At 38.0% G+C, this 19,828-nt stretch overlaps 2 protein-coding genes across 5 annotated transcripts in view; both read right to left on the bottom strand.

Annotated features, from left to right (window-relative positions):
- Window positions 1-13,183, bottom strand: part of Dnajb14 (DnaJ heat shock protein family (Hsp40) member B14) — a 42,547-nt gene extending 29,364 nt beyond the window's left edge. For 2 of the 4 annotated variants that reach the window (XR_011708011.1, XM_071614511.1), the window contains exon 1: window positions 12,671-13,183. Coding sequence is in view for 3 of the 4 variants with exons in the window: in XM_071614511.1 (XP_071470612.1) it covers window positions 12,671-12,803 (133 nt within the window). In the remaining variant the exon portion in view is untranslated. The remainder of the gene's footprint in view (window positions 1-12,670) is intronic. The other 2 variants (XM_027935444.3, XM_027935445.3) reach the window with 1 other exon arrangement.
- A 1,103-nt stretch (window positions 13,184-14,286) lies between these two features.
- On the bottom strand, window positions 14,287-16,501 carry H2az1 (H2A.Z variant histone 1). Its single transcript, XM_027935477.2, has 5 exons — window positions 16,357-16,501; window positions 15,849-15,926; window positions 15,456-15,569; window positions 14,983-15,112; window positions 14,287-14,729 (listed from the first exon to the last, which is right to left on the bottom strand). Exons 1-5 carry the CDS (start codon window positions 16,357-16,359, stop codon window positions 14,668-14,670), a joined length of 387 nt encoding a protein of 128 aa, XP_027791278.1. The 5' UTR covers window positions 16,360-16,501; the 3' UTR covers window positions 14,287-14,667.
- Window positions 16,502-19,828: the final 3,327 nt, after the last annotated feature.

Raw genomic sequence — 19,828 nt, 5'->3', positions numbered from 1 at the left:
AATTAATAAATGACATAAAGTAAATTCAACTGATGAATATTCATTTTTTCCTGGCACACAGGAATGAAAATAGACCATATTATATCCAGGCCATAGAGATATCTTCTGAAAATCTCTAAGAACTAGTGCCATATGTACCACAATCTATAAGCAAAATACATTTCAGTAAAAAATCAATCATAAAACTTTAACTAAAAAACACACAAATGTGGTGGAAATAAAAAAAAAAAATCCACAAAACTCATCAAAGAAATAATCATCACAGAAATTTGAAAATACTTAAAAGAATAACAATGAAAACACTGTATCTCAAAACTTGTGGGTCAAACAGATATCCACTTGTTAAAGAGTTAATTTGGGCCCCCTACCTCACACCATACTCAAAAATTAACTCAAAATAAAGCATACACTTAAAGGTAAATAGCTAAAACTACAAAACTCTGGTAAGACAATATATGAATAAATCTTTGTAACTTTGGTTTAGATAAATACTCTTACATGCAACATCAAAATTGCAAAGGAAAAAGTAGGCAATGTGCATTTAATCAAAGTTAAACACTTTTGTACTTCAAAAGCTATCATCAATAAAGTGAAGAAAATCCACCGAATAGAAGAAAATATTTGAGAATCACATCTGATAAAAAAAAATGTGTCAGGAACATAAAAAGAAGTCTTACAATTCAATAAGAAGGCAAAAAAAAAAAAAAAAAAAAAAATTAAAAGCATGGGGTGAAAGTCCAGCAAGGTGATGCATACCTATTTCCAGCTACTCAGGAAGGCTGAGGCAAGAGGACTGCTTGAGCCCAGGAGTTGAAGACCAGCCTGAGCAACATAGGGAGACTCTGTCTCAAAAGGAAGAAAAAAAAAAAAAAAGCAACAAACAAAAACTATGGCACAAAGAACCTGAAAAGACATTTCTCTAAGAGATTTAAATGAATGACCCATATGAAACAGTTGCTCACTGTCATTAGCCACTACAGAAATGAAAATCAAAACCACAGTGAGATACCAATGCACATTCATTAGAATGGCTTTAGTCAAAAAGATGGACAATAATTAGTGCTGACAAGGATGTGCAGAAATTGGTACCCTAACTACACTGCCTGTGGGAATGTAAAATGGTGCAGCCGCTTTGAAAAATTGGTAGTTTTTCTTAAAAAATTACCATTTGACTCAATCTCATTACTAGTTATATACCCAAGATAAACAAAAACAAATATCTGTACAAAACTGGTTCATGAATATTGACAGCAACATTATTCATAACAAAATAGTGGAAACAAATAAAAACAGAATGTGAACTATCTAGACAATAGTATATTATTTGAAAATTTAAAAAAGGTACTGGGTACATGTACAACATGGATAAATTGTGAAAACATTATGCTAAGTAAAAGAAGTCAATAACACAAAAAATGCTGCATGAAATGTCTACGCTGTATATCTATTTATATGAAATGTTCAGAACAGGTAAAATGAGTTAGAAAGATCAGTTATTGCCAATTGTAGAGTATAGGGATGGTGAGGAGAGTATAATTGAGAAATTAAGTGTGGTGGCTAATGAGTATGGGGTTTCTACTTCTTTTTGTTGTTGTTGTGTTTTTAAATATTTTTTTTAGTTATAGTTGGACACGATACCTTTATTTTTATGTGGTGCTGAGGATCGAACCCAGTACCTTGCTCGTGCTAGGCGAGCCACAACCCCAACCGCATCTTCTTGTTCTCGAAACAGAGTCTTACTATTGTTGCCCAAGTTACCTACAAATTCACGATCCTCCTGCCTCAGCCTCCTGAGTAGCAAGCACTACAGGCATACACAACCATGCCTAGCCTGGGGTTTCTTTCTGAGGTGAGAAAATGTTCTAAAACTAATTGTTATGGCGATTGCACAATTCTGTGAATATACTAAAAACCCACTTAGTTAAAGTTAACTATATACTATAAATGAGTGAATTATATGGTATGTGAATCATCTCAAATAAAGCTATTTTATGTATGTATTTTAAAAATTCTAACAGTGCTGTTAGCAAATATGTAAATATGTAGATATTTATTATTTATATAAACTTTTCTACCATTCATTTTCCCTGGTTAATAGATTTAAGAAATCAAGGACATAGGAAATTTAGTTCTTATAAAATCTATTGTTATAGATGGTAGAAAAATACTAAATTTAGACAGCAATCTTATAGTTATTAACAACAGAAATACAATACATAGTCAACTATTAACTGTAGTTTAGTTCGTACTTAATGCAATCACAAGGGAAGTCATCAGTCTAGCAGGTAGTCGTTCACAACATTTAAACATGAAAAATTTGGGGGGAATTCTGGGACAAAGGCTGTGACAGCAAGTTAAATTTTAAATTTCTCCATATTCCCTCATAAAATCAGAGCAATTAAATAACAAAGTCAAAACTTCATGCACAAAACACCCAAATACAAGGTAGGGACTACCACCAAGCTAAAAAGATCTGCGGAGATATTAGAAATGTGTGAGAAGCAGAAAATAGCAATGGGGCATTTGCCAGCCGAAAGAACAGGAAAAAAAAACTCAAAATAAGCAAGAGGCAAAACTAAGCAAAGTGTGTTAAAAAGAATGAGTTTTATGATAGCTATAATATAAAAATAGCATCACAACAGCATGAGTGCAAGGGTCTACAATAAAGACTACAGGCACAGAACACTCCAGTTACTACAAACTGATAAAACCAATCAATCAAAATTCTCTTCCAGAACAAGGAGAAACTGCTGCTGGGAATAGGACCTAAACTGAAGAGGATAGAGACAAAGGGAAAAAAGAAAAGAGAAACTCCAGATTAAAGTGGTGAAGGAGAAAGGAATGAGACATTCTCAAATAGCAAGGTGACATTCTTAAACATTTTATACAAAAACTGAAGGATCGCTGTGTATTCAGAAAGGCTAAATTAACATCACATAAAAAAGAATAAAAGAACATTGTGGAGGTCTAATACAAATTATTATAAGGAAAAAAAGAGTAAGTATAAACAAATCTCTAAAGACAATGATGGAACACTACACAGATTTTTCTCATCTACTAATACTTCAAAACAAGATCAAGGGGCTTTAAGAAACAATACATGATATGAAAGGATAAACACGAATAAAAATTACAACCACCTCAGAAATTATCTATCCAGAACTTAGGTGCAAAAACTCAGGAAAAAGCCAAAATAGAAGAAATAGAGTTATAAAAATACCAGAAAAATTTATGAGAAAGACGATATAAAAGGATGGAAATTTAAAAAATTAAAATATTTTAAATTAAAAAAATTTTGAGAGAAAATGACAAATACTGAATGTATCTGAAGAAGATCCAACATATGTACAACAGGTATTCTGAAAAAGAAAAATAATAAAACAAATATAACAATAATATACTAAAACATCTAAACTATACAAGGCTAAATCACATACCTAAGAGTACTAAGAATAACTAGCATAGCAAAAAGACACATTCTAGTAAAATTAACTCGGCATCTAGGCAAAAAAGAGCAAATGATATATAAAGAAATAAAAACTTAAGACTGGTGTGGTGGCCATGCCTGTAATCCCAACCAGTGGGGAGGCTGAGGCAGGAGGATCAAAAGTTCACCCTCAACAACCTGTCTTGAAATAAAAAATAAAAAAGGATTAGGAATGTAGTTCAGTGGTAGAGTGCCATTGGGTTCAATCCCCAGTACCCACAAAAACAAAGAAGTTGAGGCAGGAGAAGCATTTGAGACCAAGAATTCAAAGCCAGCCTAGGCAACATATTAAAGATACTAAGCCCAAAAAGAAATAAAATAAATATCCCAGTTACCAAGAAAGTCAGAAGCTAAAGGCACAGAGGCTGGCACAACATAACCTGGGTTCAATTTAGAGCCCTTCTTTTAAAAAAGAAAGATAGATAGTCATTAGATTTTGCTCATCAGTAATACTTGCAAAAAACAATGGAGTAACATATTTAGATACCCCAGGAAAGAAAATGTGGGCCAAGGACTCTGTATCCACCAAACTAACAACATGGAGTAAATCCACAGACGAACTGTTTTCAACATTCTAGAACTTAATGAGCATAGTTCCCATAAACCCTACCTAGGAATCTACTACAAAACAAATTTCAGGAATCTAAAATAATTTATGTATATACACACACACACACATGTGTGTATATACACATATATACATATGGACTGATGTTGAGCATTTACTCTATTAAATACTTATAGACTTAAGACTAAATGATGGTTGAGAGAGAATGTGTAGTATGTATGCTACATAGTAATGATGTTATGTTCTGACACTATAGATATAGTTCAAATATCTTAAGAATGGTGAACTAAAAAAATTATTGGATGTCTTGCTTTCCTTTCTCTTTTGTCAGCTGGGGTTGGCAGAACCTAAGAGGCTTGGACCAAGGAAATTTATTGGGACCGAAGAAGCAGTCATAACTAAAAATATAGCTAAGCTTGATAGGGCCTGCACTAACAGTTAACAAGGCAACTTTTCAAATACAGGGGAAAATGAATAAGTAAGTGGGGAACCACTTTTCTCATTGCCAGAGAATAGCAATACAAATAGGAAAATGCAGAGGATTGAATAAACTCTATGATACTACACTGAAATGAAGTTTGTGAACACGTGTGTGTGTGTGTGTGTGTGTGTACAGACATCAAAATTAGTACTGATCAAACTACTATAGATGTATGTCTACATTAAACATAACACACATATGTAGAAATGCATATCTACACACACACAAACACACACACACACACACAAAAATTCACACATACATGTATTTCCTAGTTCTGTCCACTCAGAGGATCAGGAGCAATGATCTCTCTACAGCAATGAGGCCTATCTAATGACTGAATCTTAGTTTCTAAATACAACTGTCTCTTAAAGGAAACAGCTCCTTGGAGAAACAGCTGATTTCTAGGACAGAGAAGTAAAAAGAAAGTATGCAAATTGTTTTGTGCCAGAAAGTAAAAAATTTCAAAGAATGATGAAGACATGTCAAAAAAGACACAGAGCCAGGCTCAATGGTGCACGCCTGTAATCCCAGTGACTTGTGAGGTTGAGGCAGGAGGATTCTGAGTTCAAAGCCAGCCACAGCAACTTATGGAGGTTCTTAGCAACTCAGCAAGACCCTGTCTCAAATAAAATATGGCTCAGTGGTTGAGCACCCCTGGGTTCAATCCTTGGTACCAAAAACAAAAACAAAAAGACACAGGAGCCAGGGTGAAAAGGTGCATTATTTTATATCAAAACAAATAATGATAACAGATTAAATGGGTATCTATGAATCCATCCAGATAAATAAGCCTAAATGCCATCTAATATATGATAGAATTAGCAAACTGCCATTTGGCAACCATCAGAAATTTATTCAGAAAAGAATAATCAATGAATGTTACAAGGATATGATAAAAGTTTGTTGAGGAAAAGGATGTTTATAGTTTCAAATTATTTCCCCACAAAGTATACATTAATTACCACAGAGAAAAAATAAACTTCATAAACTTTATAGTAGAGAAAACGGGCAATCACCAACTTAGCAAAATGATCAAAGTAATCTCAGTAAGGACCAAATCAAAAATTGTGTGTCTCCTGATATGTTACACTAAGAATAGAATACCACTTGTATGGTACTCCTAACAAAAGTTCATATGAGGAAATAAGTCAAACCCAAATATAGGGAAATTCTATAACTGGCCTATCCTCATCAAAAAAGTAAAAGTCGAGAGAGAAAATAAAGAAATCATGATATCTTGAGGAAAAAACATACCCACCAAATAAATGCAACACATGCTTTTTTGTCATAAGGGACATAACTGAGAAAACAGGCAGCATTTAAATGAGGTACATGCATTAATTTCCTAAATTTGATGGTTATAATGTGGTTAAGAGTGTCCTTGTCTTAGAAAATATACACTGGCCAGGACACAGTGGCACACACCAGTAATACTAGCTATTCTAGAGGCTGAAGCAGGAAGATCACAAATTCCAGGCCAGTCAGGGCAACTTAGTAAAATCCTCTCTCAAAATAATAAAGACTGGGGATAGAGTACCCGTGGTGAAGCACCCTTGGATTCAACCCTCCAATACCCTCCAATATATGTGTGTATAATATATACACACACATATACCTATATAAGTGTGTGTGTGTGTGTGTCATATATAAGTGTGTGTGTGTGTGTGTGTGTGTGTGTGTATATATATATATATATAGAGAGAGAGAGAGAGAGAATTATTCAAAGGTGATGGGACATCATGTCTACAACGGAACTATTAATCACTTCAGGAAAAAAATACAATAAGAAACATTGTGGGTGTGCGTGTATGTACACACATGTACTTAGCAGTGGGAGGTAGAAGAGGAAGAATATGATAAAGCAATGTAGTAACATTTTTTAAAAACTGGAAAACTGAAATGTATATGGGAGTTGGTGCTATTCTTTGTATGAAGTTTGCATTATTTGTTAGTCATGCATTGCTTAACAAGATTTCAAGAGAAATGTATTGTTAGACAATTTCATCACTGTGAAAACATAGTGTCTTATATAAACTAAGACAACTGATATAACTAGGTATTATAATGTTAAGAGTATATGCAACCTGCAGCTGATCAAAATGTAGTTATGGGGGACATGACTGAATTTGTATAAATCTGTTATTATTGTGACTTCTATAAGTTTGAAATTATTTCAAAATTTTATAAAATAGGAAAAGAGGGAGAATATATGTAAAGAAAACATAACTGTCTTCAATAATTATATTAATGGGAAAGTACTGATAAATACTACTATGAAACGATTATATATACGATATGGCATGAAGCAAATAATCATGGTATGTTCTATAATCTCCCATGTCTTTGAGAATCAGGATTACAAATGAGGTAGAAAGGAGATAGAAATATAAATTTTTAAAGTTTACATAAAATCCTGAGGTACTTAGCTGAAATTAGAAGTAATAGTATAAACATATAAACCATATCATCTTTAAAAATAACACACATTCACACATAAACAATATATATTTTCTACTTCTGGGCACTGAAAAACCCCCAGACAACGAACAACCTAGATGTCATAGTATCCTTAGTGCTCATATTATGATGGAAGAAAAACATTTTCCACTAAAAAAAAAAAACAAAAACAGTTTATAAGAGATGTAGATAATTCCAGGTCTGCCACAGAAAAATGTCCTGAGGAGCTTGAACATTTTGTTATACCAAAGAATAAAGTTAAGTATTAAAGACTACTGGAGATTTGTCTATAGAACTGTGGAACTATTATCATAAAGGGGATCCCACAAGCCAAAAACCTAATAAAATACTAACAATTAGTTGCTTTTAGAGAATAAAAGGTAATAGGCTCCCTTTCTCAAAAAATGATTAAAAAAAAATAAAACAAGCATTTATTATGCTTTTCCTATTTGGTTCATACAACTGCATAACCATAAAACAGGTGAGAGTAGAGTGCCCCTTTATGGAAGTATTTTAGCTAATACCTGAAGAAATTATTTTTAAAGTATGAAGCCAGATAAGAAAGTGATTATTTATTTTTAATATTTACAGATGACCACAGGATCCTATGAATGTAGTTAGAGGCTATCCGTAAGTCCCCTTTCATTTTTAGCATAAAGAAGTTCTTCTAGTGTTCTAGTGACATCATCTGTACTAATAGCTGCATTCTGGATATTACTAAAGCAGGATCATGCAGTTGTTTCACATTTTCAGGAGTTATTATGACACTGAAAATTTTGTACAATTTTCTACACAGTCTCTGCCTAACAATAGCTGTTTACACTAAACTCTTTTAGTAAAACTCTCAACAACTGATATTATTTGTGAGCTTCAAAACCCAGTTTCACCTTATAAAAAGTGAAATCAGAATTTTCTGTATTAACAATTACTGAAATGAATGCCTGAAAAAAATAACATGATTCTTCTAATATACTGCCAGAATTTAGAACACACTGGATTTTTCTGATTTATGTAATGTCATCAGTCACATGAAATCTCATTTGCAGTAATGTACAATATCATAAACAACAGTTGTGCAAACTACTTATAAAACAAAGTTCATTTACTTTTTGGTTTTAAAACTCTCTGAGTTCATTTTTTGCATTTACCTTCCAGATACACTGAGATTTTAACATAACCTGCATTTAATTAATACATATGCTTGGTTCATTAAAAAAAAAAAAAAAGAAGTAGTAGTAGTAAACATTACTTAAAAATCCCACACAAGAAGAAAAAAAAAACATACTATTTTCATATTTTTAACTCTAGTCACTCTCACTGGCTGGCCACTCAGCTTTACAGACAATTTCAAAGGAAAAAAAAAATGCATCTGTAGCTTAACTTTATTCTATTGTTGATATACTGTGGATATTCTTTTATAGCAATAAATATAGTCCTCAGCATTTTTAATAGGTAAATAGTATATAAGTGCAGTAAAACTTATTTTGTCAATTCCCACTGATGGACATTTATATTCGTCCCAAATTTTTGCTCATCATAACCCTTAAATCTGTATTTTAAACACTTAGTGTGTTATTGAAAAGCTTCATTTGTGAAAGTGTTAACATGGAATATCATGCAGTTATAAAACTCTTATTTAGTTATTTAACAAATCCTCTTTATTGAGAATTGTAAAATTTTATAAATAAATATCATTCCAGAGACCTGTACATGCCATAAGTATATGTAAAACAGCATTAGGTATTATGGTAGTAAAACGAATGACAAAAGTTAAAATGGCTCAAGACTTCTAAGGAATTTTTAATCTAAAAGAGGGAGAGATTTTATACAAACAATAAAGAAATGAGGGCTAGGGATGTAGCTCTGACAGAGCATTTGTTTTTCATATGATTTAAGGCCCTGGGTTTGATCCCTAGCACAGGGAAAAAAAAAAAAAAGCAAAAACAAAAAAACAAAGAAATGAAATACTGCATGGCAGAACTAAATGCTAAGTAAAGCATAAAATATGGAGTTCAAATCCCAACTTAAATTAATCCTAATTTAAAGGAATTATTTTGTCCTCAAATAAGTACTAAAAAAATGGCATGAGACAAATACACTGTGAACTGCAAAGCATCATGCAGGGTGTTTTTATTTTTTGCCATATAATAATACATGACATTCTTATTGTAATTAAGATAATAAAATATCCTTACAATAACCCTGTGAAAACTGAGGCTCAGGAAAGGAAGGAGGAAATGACAGTAACCAAATCATTATTATGCCCAGTAGATACTTAACATTTCCTCTAGAATATAAACTCCAAGAAAACAAGAACTTTTGTCTTATTATGCACTGAATCCCTAGTTCCTAGAATACTGCCCAGCACAGAAAAATATATATTCAAAAATAATCTCCATTTTATAGATGAAGGAAGTAAGTTCAAGAAGATTAAATGACCTACCCAAAATCACACTACTTAATAATTAAGGTTCAAACCCAAACTCAGTATTCTTCTTTCAACTCTAATGTGTAAAATAGTTTTGACTACTAGATGAAATTTGGAAATAATTTTTTAACACTTAATTTCATCATACAGAAATAACTTTAGAATAGATAATCTGTACTAATAAGTTTTAATTAAGTCAAATAGAAATAAAATGCAATTATTATAAAAAGAATAGGTTGGAAATATTCCAGATGTATGCTTAAAGTGCTTTGCTTATTACTATGAGACAAAAAGGGAGAGAAATTTTCATTTTTATTAGATAAAATTTTAAAATAATATAGCAAAAAATAAAGGAGGAAAAATTTACCTGTTATCTCTCACATGAGGGGAGGAAAGGATTACTTTAATTGCTACAGTGCAGACAGATGCTGAAAATTATAGATAATCCATTCATTAAACTTACCTATTCATTAAAGTAGATGCAGAATGGTCTTTTATGAAGCTATAGGCCACCATTTGATTCAATGAACAATAAAAATGTTTTCCTTTTTAAAAAATAATCTATAATCTGTCCCCCTATGAAAGACTCAAATATTAAAGTAGCAATGTAAAACATTAAAACAGTGAAACTATAAACCTTTACCAAAGTCCAAAACATATCAATAATTCAATAAACATACAATCTAAGAAACCAAAATGTAACTTACTTTTCTGCCTACTGAGATTATTTTTCCAGAAATTTATTTATCCTGTGTGGTAGCTATTCATGTATATTAACACTCCCAAACCCAAACTCAACTCATTGTATAAAAATATTTAAAAGTTGTACAATTCAAGAAGTTCACTGCAACAAGTACACTGTACAATAATACTGTCAAATAAAAACATTGAAAGCAACAATGTCCTAGATCCCTTTGGAGATCAAGTTTTTCCTCAAGGAAAACTCTTACCAATTTTTTGAAGCGTTTTATTAATCAGACTTGTTACCTGACAAGAAAAAAATTTTAAAAGGATAAAAATCCTGCAATTTATTAGTACTCAGTTGTAAATTTTTCCATTTACTGAACTATAAGAATAACAGAAACCATACTAAATACTTTCTTTTGCCTTAGTACAGGTACATCCAGAAGAAGTGAACTTTTTTGGGGGGAGGGAAGGGTAGTGGGGATTGAACTCAGGAGCACTTGACCACTGAGCCACATCCCCAGCCCTATTTTGTATATTTTTATTTAGAGACAGGGTCTCACTGAGTTGCTTAGTGCCTCGCCATTGCTGAGGCTGGCTTTGAACTCATGATTCTCCTGTCTCAGCCTTCCGATTTTTTTTTAATATTTATTTTTTAAAAAGTTGTAGGTGGACATAATACCTTTATATTTATTTGGTGCTGAGGATTGAACCCAGCACCTCACATGTTTTAGGCGAACCCTCTACTCCTGAACCACAATCCCAGCCCCAACGATTCAATTTTCTGAAATACAAGAGTTTTATGGTAGTCTAAAATAGGTAATATCAGGGATAACATTTAAAATCTCATAACCAACAGCTCTAGTTTTCTTCTACACTAAATTTTTTTATCAGGGTCTTCCACAAATGTTCTAGATCTTTCCCTGTCCTGAATTCTTAAATTATTCCAAAAAATATCTTCTGAGAATATTTGACATAAAATACTTTTATAAGTACTTGTACATAACTTTATTCCAGCTCACATCAACCCTGTGATGACATTTCATGTATAAAGAAAGCTAAGAACCTTGTCTCTGGTTACAAGATGTTAGAGACACAGTCTGCATCTCAACTAAGGTTTTCAACTACCCCAATATCATACCCTATCAACTTTACTAGATAATTACAAAATGCCCTTATAGTACATTGGTATCACTGACTTTCACACTTATATATCTTAATTTTCCCAATGGTTATGGTCTTTAAAAGCAACAACTGTGTTGTTGTTATAAGATGAAAAAGTTCAGAAGATCCTTTACACAACGCGCATATATTTGATGCTACTAACTCGTACACCAAAAATGGGTAAGATGGTAAATTTTGTGTTTTTAAAATTTAAAAAAAGCTCCTTTCTTTTTCTTCACCTCCTGTATTCTCTGATAAGAGTTCAATTATAATGTTAATGCAAAGGATAGAGAGAAAAGCAAAGAGCACAAGTGTTTCAACAATGCAGAAAGTAACAAACCAATAAAATAGGTAGTCCCACATTCTTCTTATCAGTAATTTTGTTCTTAACCTGGAAATATTTTGAACCTCAACCAAAATATTATCCAGTGAGTAAGGCAATAAAGGGTAGTGGTTAAAGGCCTTTTGGAATCCCAAAGCTCAGCTACTATTCTGACTTTGCTACTAAGTGTTGTGTGACCTTGGTAAGATACTTTCATTCATTCACTCATTCGTTCGTTTACCAAAAATATTTTCATATGGGTAATAAACCTGGGAAAATGACTCCTGTACTTATGTATAGGACTGTTCTAAGGAGTAAATAATTCACATAAACATGCCAGGCACAATTATTGGCACTCTGTAACTTTGTGTGTGTGTGTAACTTTGAAGTCTAGAGAGTAGGACAATGAATAGGATAATTTCAACTTAAGTACACTGTTACTTAAAGATTAATCTATTTTGTCGAAATTATGGTATTATCAAGTCAGATGCTATTTAGCAAATCATTGCTGACTCTTGATCAATCTTTCAAAGTGTATGCTCCTCTCTTTTAAAGAATCCGTCTCTCCCAGGGAAAAGCAATGTCATCTCAGGTATTCGAAGATGTTTGTTATGGAGACAGCTTTCTACAAAGCCCAGAAGATGGTGAAATCTGAGATTAGCCATCAGAGTTCCTTGATCCTCTCACTTCATTAGGGGACTAGGCCTTATTTGGGAGAGAGGGGACCACATAATCAAACACCCATATAAAACTGCCCTACGGTAAGACTGGACCAGTCTCCTCCTGGGGGAATGAGGACTGGGCATTTTCGAAAACGGTTCGGGGAGCCTACAACTCTTGCGGTCAGCAGAGCGGCGGCGACCCGCAGGCAGGCTGGTGCAGAGGGAGTCTCGGACAGCCTATTTCCAGGCGGGCCCGGGCCTGGCGACCGCCGGACCGCCGGCCTGCTCTTCCCCAGGACCCCACGGCGGCTGGCAGGCCCGGGCCCCGCCAGCTCCCGCAGGCGCGGTGGGGTGGGGGCGAGCTGCGCGACGGCCAGGCCCCAAGGCAGGAGAGAAGGGGCACTGAGGTCTCACCGCGGGCCGAGGGCAGAGGGTAGAGCTTCTCGGCCTTCTGAAGGAAGCGCTGGGCCTTCTCGCGGTTGCCGGCATTCAGGGCCTCCCGGGCGATCTCGACACATTTCTCTGCCTCATCCCGGTTCCCCTCCATGGCTTGCGCCTGGTTCCCTTTCCTCGGGAAGAACAGCTACGACGGGGAAGCCGCCGCCGCCGCCGCCGAGGAGGCGAGGCCAGCCCGGGTGGGGGCGTGCGGCGGCGAACGGGGAGGAGCACAGGGGACCGTGGCGGCGGCGGCCCGGGCGCACGGGCGGGCCTCGCAGCTCCGCCTCCTCACAGCGGCCTCCCCGCCCCCCGCGGGCCGCTACGGCGCGAGCCGCATCTTCTCCAGCCCCGGACCGATCTCCTGGGCCTGGGTGTCCCAGCCCACGTGGCGGCCGATAGAAAGAGCCGACTCGTTCAGAGCCAAGGAGCCCACCACAGCACGCGGGCGACAGCAGCCCCACGCGGAGAGGGGTGGGGACGTGGCCGCCGGCATCGAGAGCGCCGTGCCCCTTGACCTCCGGGCGCGGCCGGCGTAAATAGGAGCCCGCCCTGCGTGCGGCCGGGACGGCGGGGTAGGGGAGGAGACTCAAAAAATTCCCAGGGAGCGAGGCCCCGCCTCTGGGCCCCTCGTCCGTGGGAGGATTAGGTCAGGTGAGGATCACCGTGTCAGTCCCACACTTGGCATTTCCGGCACGTCAGAGCGTCGTTGGACCCTAACCCTGGGGCTTGCTTTACTGCCTCATTCCAGACTGTACCTCTGTAGTTTTCCAAAAGATACAAATTTAATCTGGAATTTGCAATTATTCTGGTGAAAGCAGATCCAAGCAGCGGTAATCCTAGGCCAAGATAAAAAGGACCAGCTCTTTCACCTATTAATACTTCCTTTTCCATTTTTATAACATTACCTCTAGGAAGCACCATGTCCTGTTGATCTCAGTGATGGGAAAAGGACCACTTAGAATGTTTGGCAATGTCCACATTTAAAGTTTAAAAAAATGTTTTTCAGAACTTGTATCAAAACGTTAAAGATCCACTGCAACTCAACCACAATTTTTACATGTTGAGTGGGTCGAGCTATTGTTAGCAGCATCAACTACTATCCTTACTACTTACAAAGGAATTCTCATTATCTATAAAAAAATAAAAATGAGTATATTCCCGAAGTTATGACTGATTAACTTTCAGACTTCAAAACAGTGCCTGGCACCCAGAAAGCAGTAATTCTACCTATCCTAAACTGAAAAGTTCTTAATGTGGAAGTAGCTATGCAGATAACTTCCCCACCTACCCAAGTCCATCAGTTAACTGTGCACTGATGTAGTGCTGTCACATACTGACAAGCACAGGCAAGGCAACAAACAGTGCAAGAAAGAGCAATTATCCCTCTCCAGTTCCTGCCAAACTTCTAAAATCTTTTAAGAGTTCATTATATAATGTAAAAAAAAAAAAAAAAATACAGTTGGTTACCTGACTTTGGTGATCTAGAGAGTAACTGTTTAATTCCTAAAGGAAAAAAATGTGCTTGATTATTGCTGTATGAGATGTTCCAAAGAACCATTTCTATTACAATCAAACAATTTTAGAACAACTAGTTTGGGATATGACCTTTATTGAACTTATCCACCAGAGTGGAAATAATGTCTGTACAAAACCAAATGTTTGTTACTATAACTTCTGCATCACAATTAAAATCCAAACAGTTTTTTAAAAACAGTCAACTCAATCAAAACCCACTACTTCAGAATCAATAGCTTCTTTGAAGCCACAGTAACACTTAAATATGGTTAAGACTCGAATGCAGAAATTTGGTTGGTTGGAAAGCTAATTAAACTTCCAACTTGCTCAAATAGAATTACAAAAAGGCAAAATTGTGTTTTTTTTTTTTCACAGAGATACAGTCCACTGGAATCACCAACACTGGACAGCTGTTAAGAGTATTAGAGTCCTGAGATAATAAGGAATCCAGGCATCCTTTAAACAGTCTTCTGTTGTCCTTTCTTCCCAATCAGAGATTTGTGGATATGAGGGATGACACCTAGGAGAGTGACATGGATTAATTCTTCTGTCAGTATATTTTTTAAATGACAGTATTTGAAACCAAGGCAGTTGACTGCTCAATTGGTAGTCTTTAAAAACCTAAAAGTTCAAATATTGAGTTATACAAAAAAACTCAAAACCATACTGCATCAATAAAAATATACTTAACATCCTCTTCCAGACTATAATCCATTATTAAAGCTAAAAATTCTTTCCTTTTCTAAGTTTACTTAAAAATTTGAATTACATACCACCACCAGCAATTGTAGCCTTGATGAGAGAGTCCAATTCTTCATCTCCACGAATAGCAAGTTGCAAGTGACGAGGGGTGATACGCTTTACCTTTAAGTCTTTTGATGCATTTCCTGCCAGTTCAAGTACCTAGAAGGCAGAATCTAATCAATCTTCCAACTTTCCTCAGCTAAGATCCATAAAGCAGTATCAAAATCTTAACGAGCGGAAATCTACCAAATTTTCGAAGCCTCCCCCAAATAGCCTGAATGGCAAGATATGCAAAAGCTAAGGGCACGCAATTATATTTCCAAGAGCAGCAAACTCAAGCTCAGTAGGATCCTTATTAAGCACCAGCTCCCTCTAGCGTTCTCTTTGGTTTCTCGCCGCGCTTAGGGCCTGGGAGTTTTCTTGCATCACTTTCCTCCTTCCCTCACGCTGCTTTCCCCCGCCCCCTAAACCTTTTCCAGATTACAGGCGTACACCCATTTACCTCTGCGGTGAGGTACTCCAGGATGGCTGCGCTATACACAGCGGCAGTCGCGCCCACACGTCCATGGCTGGTTGTCCTAGATTTCAGGTGTCGATGAATACGGCCCACAGGGAACTTAATTTTAAGCACACAAACAAATGCATAAAGATAATGAGTCAAATACGGGCAAATTACACGCGCGCCAAAGCAAGGGGCACGGACACTGGTGCAGCAACGCGCCCTGGCACCTACACACGTGATCGATGCCCCCCCATATTTATCGTATCCGCAAGCTTAAGTCGCGACACCCCATCACCCACGCAAAGATGAAACGCCCATCCAGAGCAATGATAAACAAGAAAGGAGGTGCAAAGAAAAAGCCATGGCAGTCACACTGCACAAACAACTACTGACCTGCAAGCCGGCTCTCTGCGAGCGGGAAACCGCCTTTGTCTTGGCCTTTCCGGAGTCCTTCCCAGCCTTACCACCAGCCTGGAGCGCGCAGACGCCCGCGAGCGGAGGAGGAACGGAGAATATAGAATTACCAGGGCGGTGCGCCCCTCCCCCACCGCGCGTCCCGGGCGCGAGCGCGTCCCCGCGCCCCGCCGGGGTCTCTGGCCCGCCGCGCAGTGCAACGGCGACCCCGCCCGCTGCCCCCCGCCGCGCGCCCGCCGCGGCCGCGCGCCTCCGCCCGCTGGCCCCCAGCGGCGCTGCGCGCGCCACCCAACCCCAACCGTCGCCGCCCGCCGCGAGATCGGGGGCTGCTCCGCTTGCAGCCGACAAAACACCTCCCCCCGCACTTCCAAATCCTGTCTCCGCGCGTTCCCAACCGTCGCCACTTCATTCCCATCCCCGTGTGTAACGGGTTTTTCCCCCGCCGTCAAAAAGCCGCGGAGTCATCGAGCGTCTCTTCGAAGTTTACCATCTCAAATTCTGCTGAAGCTCAGACAAGCAAGGCAGAGAAAAGGCGAGAAAAGGCTAGTCAGACACACAGCGAGATCCCACCACCTACTCCTTCGTCGCACCGCGATTCAAACTGCGCTGTCTCCCGCCTTCCCCGCTCCCTTTATACTGCAGAATGTTCCCTCATCCGGGAACTCGGATTGCTCATCCCACCAATGGCTGCCACCCGCCCTCGGGACGCGTCCTTGAGGCCTCAGCCAATGAGCAAGCGAAGAAAAGGGCGGAGGGGCGGGTGCTTTAAAACTCGAGCCATGATTGGGGCATGGGGAGGAGGTGGGGGAGGGCGGAGGGATGAGACTTGGGGAGAAGAAGGGCACAGCGGCGGGAGGAAAGAAACAGAGCGATCTAGGCTCGGTGAGCGCGGAGATCAGCCGGTTGCTGTCACGTGTCTGAAAGGAGGAGCTGAAAGGCCCAGGGGAGGAGCACGCGGTAGTGTCTCCTGCCCCCACCCTGGTCCCCTAGAGGAGTTCTGGTGACCACGTGAAGTTGCCTCAGGGTCTAGCCCACCCTTCTCAACTCTTAACCCCGAGCTCCTAGCCAGCAAAGATCTGCTTCCCCGCATTCTTCTTCCGAGACCCGGGGCTCCTGGCATGCTGCTCCCCTGCACAGTCTCAATTCCCGGAGGCTCCTCCTGTCTGACAGGTGGCACAGACATGTTCAGTAGAAGAGCTCAGGTCTGCCCTGACCCGGCGAACCACAACCTTGAAAGAGATTCTGGGTACCCCCGCCACACACAGGCGAGTCCCCTGCCACCGACTGCACTTCATTTTCTGCTGAATCTTTCACCCTTTCTTTCCTTACAAATAGTTCCGCGGGAACAAATGGTGGAGCCAAGTCACCTCGCCGGTCACAAAAGATCATTTTGTCTACCCACAGGAAGCTTGGGGTGAGGCGGTATTTTGTTTTTCCTTTAATCAAATCATGAACCTTGTTTTTCTGGAGACTACACATCCACGGGTTATATCAATAATGTAGTGTCTAAAGTTGATTTAGTGAAACCTCAAAGCTATTATGTGTCAACTTTTCTACACTAAACATTTTGCTACGTGACAAATGTTCGGTAAATGTCAGTGGGGTAACTAACATGATTCACAAGCAGTTACAGATGGTCCATGTAATCAATTACAAATGGTGGGCTTAAAAAATAGTACTGTACTCACAGTGCTATCATAATGCCTGCTACAGGGCCAACTAATAGATTAATAACACCTGCATATATTTCAAGCTGCTTGGGGACAAGTAATGATCTATAGTTTTCGTATTTATTGTGCTTAATAGTGCATTACACTTTTAACATAATCAAATACTTTCAACGTGGAGAAAATTTTGAAAGGAACTCTGAAGTACTTTAGATTCGATTTTAATTTGAAATTTAATTTTATCAAAGAATCTCCCCATATCTGGGAGATAAATTCTAGAGAAGAGGTACCCAGTAATTTTTATAATAAGATTTAGCGATTCTTCTCCATGGAACTAAGGAATTATTATGATGTCATCAGTAACAAGAATGTAATGGCAATAGAAAGCTGTGAAACGTGATGTAATAGTTAACCTTGGCTCCAATGAGGCTTCATGATGTATAGCTCTCTAACCAAAGTTAGTATCTTCTCCAATTTAAACAATTATTTATGAGCTCTTTTCTTTGAAGCCTAACTAAAGGAATTCACTGTGGCATCATTGAATAGTTGTTGAGAAGCTGAATTCAGGTGCACATAGTCATGAATTGTGCCTCTAGCTTCTCCTGCTTCATCTTAGTTATTAACCTTTTGGAGCTTCAATTCCTCCTGCCACTCCCGCCACCACTGTGGGTGTGTGGGTGTGTGCCCTGCCTTGAACCCAAGGGCACTTAACCACTTAACCATATCCCCAGCCCCTTTTTTTGAGACAGGGTCTCACGGGGTTGCTTAGGGCCCTGATAAGTTGCTGAGGCTGGCTTTGAACTTGTGATCCTCCTTCCTCAGCTTCCCAAGCTGTGGGGATTACAGGTGTGTGCCACTGTGCCTGGCTCAAGACCTCTTTTTTTTTTTTTAATATTTATTTTTTTGTTGAAGTTGGACACAATACCTTTATTTATTTATGTGGTACTGAGGATTGAATCCAGGGCCCCATACTTGCCAGGCAAGCTCTCTACCATTGAGCCACAACCCAAGCACTCAAGTCCTCTTTTGAAACAGGTATAGTATGACCTATTTTCCACATATTTGTTGAAAGATTAGAGAGAAGGTATACTATGAGTAGCATGTAGTTGGCACATAGTAAGCACTTGATAAATAACTACTATTCTGTTCTACATGGGATTCCAGAGAGAGATGAAATAAAGTATCTTTTATTCCTAAATCTTTTTTTCCTGACTAGTATATTTGCTTCCACTGACTGAAAGTAGCAAACCTGAAGCCTATCCAAAATATACAAAACCAAATCACTCAACATCCAAAAATCCAAAATTGGTTTAATATACCCAATAAATTTCCTTGTCCTTGAGATAACAAGACAATATTTGTTTCCCCAAATAATAATTTCCTACTTCCTTTCCTGCCCTGGAAAAGGTGTAATGCAAAAATGTTAATATTCTTGGCTTACCTTCTCTCTAATTGTATTCATAATAATATATGTATTTGTAATAATACATGTATTTATAGTAATACATGTATACATAATAATATATGTATAATATACCAAAACTATGTAATTCTATTTGTTCAATGCCATATCAAATTAGCTACTTAATGAATTTTCTTCTGTCACGAGAAACGAAAAACTAATATGAAGTAGATGCCCCCACTATTATTATCTTTAACAGCCTTTTCCTAACATCCAAACTTTCTCTCAAACATATTTGTTAACTACTATTGTTCATGACATTTTCTGTAGAGAATTGGAAATTCTCAACTGGGGAATTTTTAATTTTTCAACTATGTCTTGCATTAAATACCTCTTTTTAAGTAAGTAGGAACAGATTTCCCATTTACGTAAAAGGATTTTAGTTATATTTATATAGCTGTAGCATTCTTCATTAAAATCCGCTTAGAATCTTGATTCTTGCTGAATGCCACAGTACAGGCCTAAGATCTCAGCCATTGGGAGGCTGAGGCAGGAGGATCACAAGTTTAAGGCCAGCCTCAGCAATTCAATAAGACTGTCTCAAAAAAAAAAAAAAAATTTTTTTTTAAAGACTGGGAATGTAGCTTAGGGGTAGAGCACCCCTTGGAACAATCTCAGTACCCCCTTCCCAAAAAAACCCTTATTTTCACTTAGAACATTCACTAAAAATGTGCTTTTGAGGATTCATTCAGAAAATGAGCTCCAGTGTGATGTAATACAAAATATTAACCAAGAATAAAAGAATTTGGATTAAGTCTGGGCAGCTACTCACTAGCTATATGCCCAGGAATAATTTAAACTCTTGAGCCACAGTTTTTTCATTGATTGGA

This window comes from Marmota flaviventris, chromosome 7, assembly GCF_047511675.1.
Source record: "Marmota flaviventris isolate mMarFla1 chromosome 7, mMarFla1.hap1, whole genome shotgun sequence".
Classification (NCBI taxonomy): domain Eukaryota; kingdom Metazoa; phylum Chordata; class Mammalia; order Rodentia; family Sciuridae; genus Marmota; species Marmota flaviventris.
Note: the sequence above shows the minus strand (reverse complement) of the source record. Positions and strands in the feature narration are given on the sequence as shown.

Excerpts from the sequence above, each read along its gene's own strand:
- H2az1 (XM_027935477.2), bottom strand. Across the intron at positions 15,570-15,848 it reads CGCAGAGAGCCGGCTTGCAG|TTCCCTGTGGGCCGTATTCA; the intron begins GTCAGTAGTTGT and ends CTTAAAATTAAG. Across the intron at positions 15,113-15,455 it reads TGGAGTACCTCACCGCAGAG|GTACTTGAACTGGCAGGAAA; the intron begins GTAAATGGGTGT and ends TCTGCCTTCTAG.